Source organism: Vicia villosa, linkage group LG7 (assembly GCF_029867415.1).
Source record: "Vicia villosa cultivar HV-30 ecotype Madison, WI linkage group LG7, Vvil1.0, whole genome shotgun sequence".
Taxonomy (NCBI): domain Eukaryota; kingdom Viridiplantae; phylum Streptophyta; class Magnoliopsida; order Fabales; family Fabaceae; genus Vicia; species Vicia villosa.
Genome location: NC_081186.1, coordinates 136,392,047 through 136,395,961, shown reverse-complemented (window position 1 = coordinate 136,395,961; position 3,915 = coordinate 136,392,047). Strand labels below are relative to the sequence as shown.

Here is a 3,915-nt window from a genome sequence, read left to right as displayed (position 1 = left end):
ATATATATATATATATATATATATATATATATATATATATATATATTAACAAATTTATTATATAAATTAATTAAAAAAATTTAATGGTTATACATTGAATTTTACATTATCAATCAATGAGAATAAATTATTCAACAATGTTATACTAGTAACTTAAAATTTATAGTATGATGTGACGAAATACATAGTCGTGATTGCTTTACAGGGTAAAATATTTTTTAACAATCAATGCTTGTGAGGACTTGACTGAATTTGTTCCACTGTTGAGACCGAGGACTTATGATTTTAATGTGGGACAAACAACTCTTAAATTTGCTTCAAATAAAGTGGTCGAACATAATAAAACATGTTCCGACAACCAACATGCCTTTATAACATTTGTCTTTGACATTTATTATTTTCTAGCATAAAAAACATTTGATCTTTTACACATAATCCAAAGATTTATGAATAGCAACATTGTATCTTCTAAATCTATAAATGTAATCTTTAAGATGATTGATTTTACCATCCAAAAAAGAGTAGCGGTATAGTTTATTACTCGTTTGCCTTTTATTTTTGTATAAAATTTATTTGTATCAAAACGAGAATATTATATGACATAGCATTAAAATTTTATAAAAATAAATGTAGCATGAAAATGGTCATATATTTGAATGAATATATATATATATATATATATATATATATATATATATATATATATATATATATATATATATTAACAAATTTATTATATAAAATAATTAAAAAAATTTAATGGTTATACATTGAACTTTACATTATCAATCAATGAGAATAAATTATTCAACAATGTTATACTAGTAACTTAAACTTTATAGTATGATGTGACGAAATACATAGTCGTTATTACTTTACAGTGTAAAGTAATTTTAACAATCAATGCTTGTGAGGACTTGATTGAAGTTGTTCCACTGTTGGGACTCAAGACTTATGGTTTTAATGTGGGACAAACAACTCTTAAGTTTGCTTCAAGTAAAGTGGTCAAACATGATAAAACATGTTCTGACAACCAACATGTCTTTATAACATTTGTCTTTGACACTTTATATTTTCTAGCATAAAAAACAGTTGACTTTTACACATAGTCCAAAGATTTATGAATAGCAACATTGTATCTTCTAAGTCTATGAATGTAATTTTTAAGATGATTGATTTTACCATCCAAAAAAGAGTAGCGGTGTAGTTTATTACTCGTTTGTCTTTTATTTTTGAGCAATGCTAAATAGCATGACTCATTCATCCACGAAATATGACGATTGGCTAAATAAGGAATGAAATAAAATAAATAAGAAAAAGAAAAGTGGAAAATGATTATTATATGGGTGAGAGAAAATTGGAAAATAGTGGTAACATGTTTCATCCAAGGGTTGCTATTAATTCGTTTGAATTCGTACGTGTTGGTTGTCGTACCAACAAGCATTTTCCTTTATTTTTATATAAAATTTATTTGTATCAAAACGAGAATATTATATGACATAGCATTAAAATTTTATAAAAATAAATGTAGCATGAAAATGGTCATATATATATATATATATATATATATATATATATATATATATATATATATATATATATATATTCTTAACCAGTGCCCTTAGGATAATGGTTAAGCATTCTAAAAAAAAATTTATAGGAAATTTGATATTTCAATTTTCGAGGAATTAACTACGCAAATTACCGAGATAAATTTACTATTTTAAAAGTATTAACCATTGCTTTGAGGGCACTGGTTAGCATATCCCATATATATTTTAACAAATTTATGATATATAATAATTAAAAAAATTTAATGGTTATACATTGAATTTTATATTATCAATCAATGAGAATAAATTATTCAACAATGTCATAATAGTAACTTAAAATTTAGGATTAATTGTCATTTACTCCCTGCCATATAGGCGAGTTTTGATTTACCCCTTTAAAAAAAAATTTGGATTACCTCCCTATAATTTTTGGGCACCCCTAAACTTATTAAAACCAGTGGCATAAATTAGGGGTGGCAAAATGGGCCGCCCGCCCCGCCTTAAGCCCGCCAAAAAACGAGCGGGGCGGGCATGCCCGCTAAGTGAAATGGGCATAAAAATCATGCCCGCCCCGTCAAGATGGCCGGTTGGCGGGCGGCGGGCTTGCCCGCCTATTTTATTTATATATTTTTTTTCATTTCTTTAATAGATTCATAATTTTTTTTTACCTTTTAATTAAATTATTCACTTATTTTTTAAAACAATTTTTTATAAAAGTAACTTTTTAACAAATTTTATTTTAAAAAATATTACATATAAATATATAAAATAAACCATCAAGAATTGGAATTACTAGAATTAACTAAAAAAGAAGGAATTTTGGAGGAGGGGCGGGCTTTGGCGGGCGGCGGGATATGGTGGGCTGCGGATTTTGACGAGCGGCGGGCCTAAAATCCCAACCCAACCCGCCATTTTTTGGCGGGTGCGCGGGCCGGCCCGGCGGGCCACGACCCATTTTGCCACCCCTAGGGGAAATCAAAAAGATATATTTTACATTGAGGTAATTTTTCCTCTTAGGGGGCAAAAGACTTAAAATTTTAAAATTAAAGGGGTTAATCCAAATTTTTTTTTTAAAGAGGATAAATCTAAACTCGATTATATGGTAGGGGATAAATGGCTATTAACTCTAACATTTATACTCTGATGTGACGAAATACATGGTCGTGATTGCTTTGTAGAATAATTTTTAACGGTCAATGCATATCTTATTTTCTTTAATTAAAATTAAAAATATCAAATAATTAAGGAAAATTGCAATGAATTAAATAAATGGAGAAGTAATTTATTAGTGGGAATAATTTATTATTATAGATTTTTTATCCAAACAGATCATAAATTTAAAAGTTTAAACATAGATAAAAGCAAACAGAAACAAGCTACACCACTATTTTAGAACCTGTGTTAGTTACAAGATCCTATGGTAGAGCTTTTAGGCCACATAACAAAAGGAGGATACCAAACATAAGAGAATTTAACAGAACCAAAAGGAGGCAAGGGTTTTCCATTGATGAGAAGACAAACACCATTTGTGACAGAAAGAATCGAAGGGTCAACGGGTTGTAGAGTCTTAAAACCTGTACAGGTCAACGTTAATTGGCTCTGTATGCAGTTACAGTTGTTGGTCACAACCACGTTCCACTCTGGCGTGTTGTTTATTTCTCTCCCACTTCTTGTTGTTCCAATAGTTATGTTGTTCAAAGAACACCCTATGGAGGATCCTGAAAATCAGAAAATATGAGATTGATCATGAAGAAATTAGTACTATATACTTGGGGAGTATAGAAGTTTGTGAAAGTTGTAAAAAGATAAATGAAAAGTATACCTTTGATAACAAGAGTAAGGAAGATGATAGATAGAAGACACTGGATGCTTGTACTAGTAGTAGCCATTATTCTTGAAACTTTTTCAGACTATGTGGTTTTGTTTGTCAAATTTGTCTTTATAATTCCTCTTATCACTATAAATAATAATAAAATAATTCTATATTTTAATTACAAATAAAATTGGTCAACCTTTTGATATATTTAATTCAAATACATATACTTTTTTAAATTTTTAAATATTTAACGTTATAGTTAATTCATCAAAGGAGAAAATTTAGATATAATTCCTTATTGTGGTTTATACTATTTTCTAATAAAAATATGATAAGTGTATAATTTGTTCTTACAAATATGCAATTTTTTTTTATTTTGACTTTTTAAACGATTTAAAATACACTTGTTATATTTTTATTAGTCAATACTCAATATCATAAACCACATCTAAGGAATTGTAGGTAAGTTTTCTCCTAATTCAATAGAACTAGACGGCTATCCGCGCGATGCGCGGATTAGTTTTATTAAATTGTTATCGATACATA

At 28.3% G+C, this 3,915-nt stretch overlaps 1 protein-coding gene across 1 annotated transcript; it reads right to left on the bottom strand.

The window, feature by feature from the left end:
* Positions 1-2,811: 2,811 nt before the first annotated feature.
* LOC131618594 (uncharacterized) lies at positions 2,812-3,497 on the bottom strand. Its single transcript, XM_058889785.1, has 2 exons — positions 3,376-3,497; positions 2,812-3,271 (listed from the first exon to the last, which is right to left on the bottom strand). Exons 1-2 carry the CDS (start codon positions 3,440-3,442, stop codon positions 2,955-2,957), a joined length of 384 nt encoding a protein of 127 aa, XP_058745768.1. The 5' UTR covers positions 3,443-3,497; the 3' UTR covers positions 2,812-2,954.
* Positions 3,498-3,915: the final 418 nt, after the last annotated feature.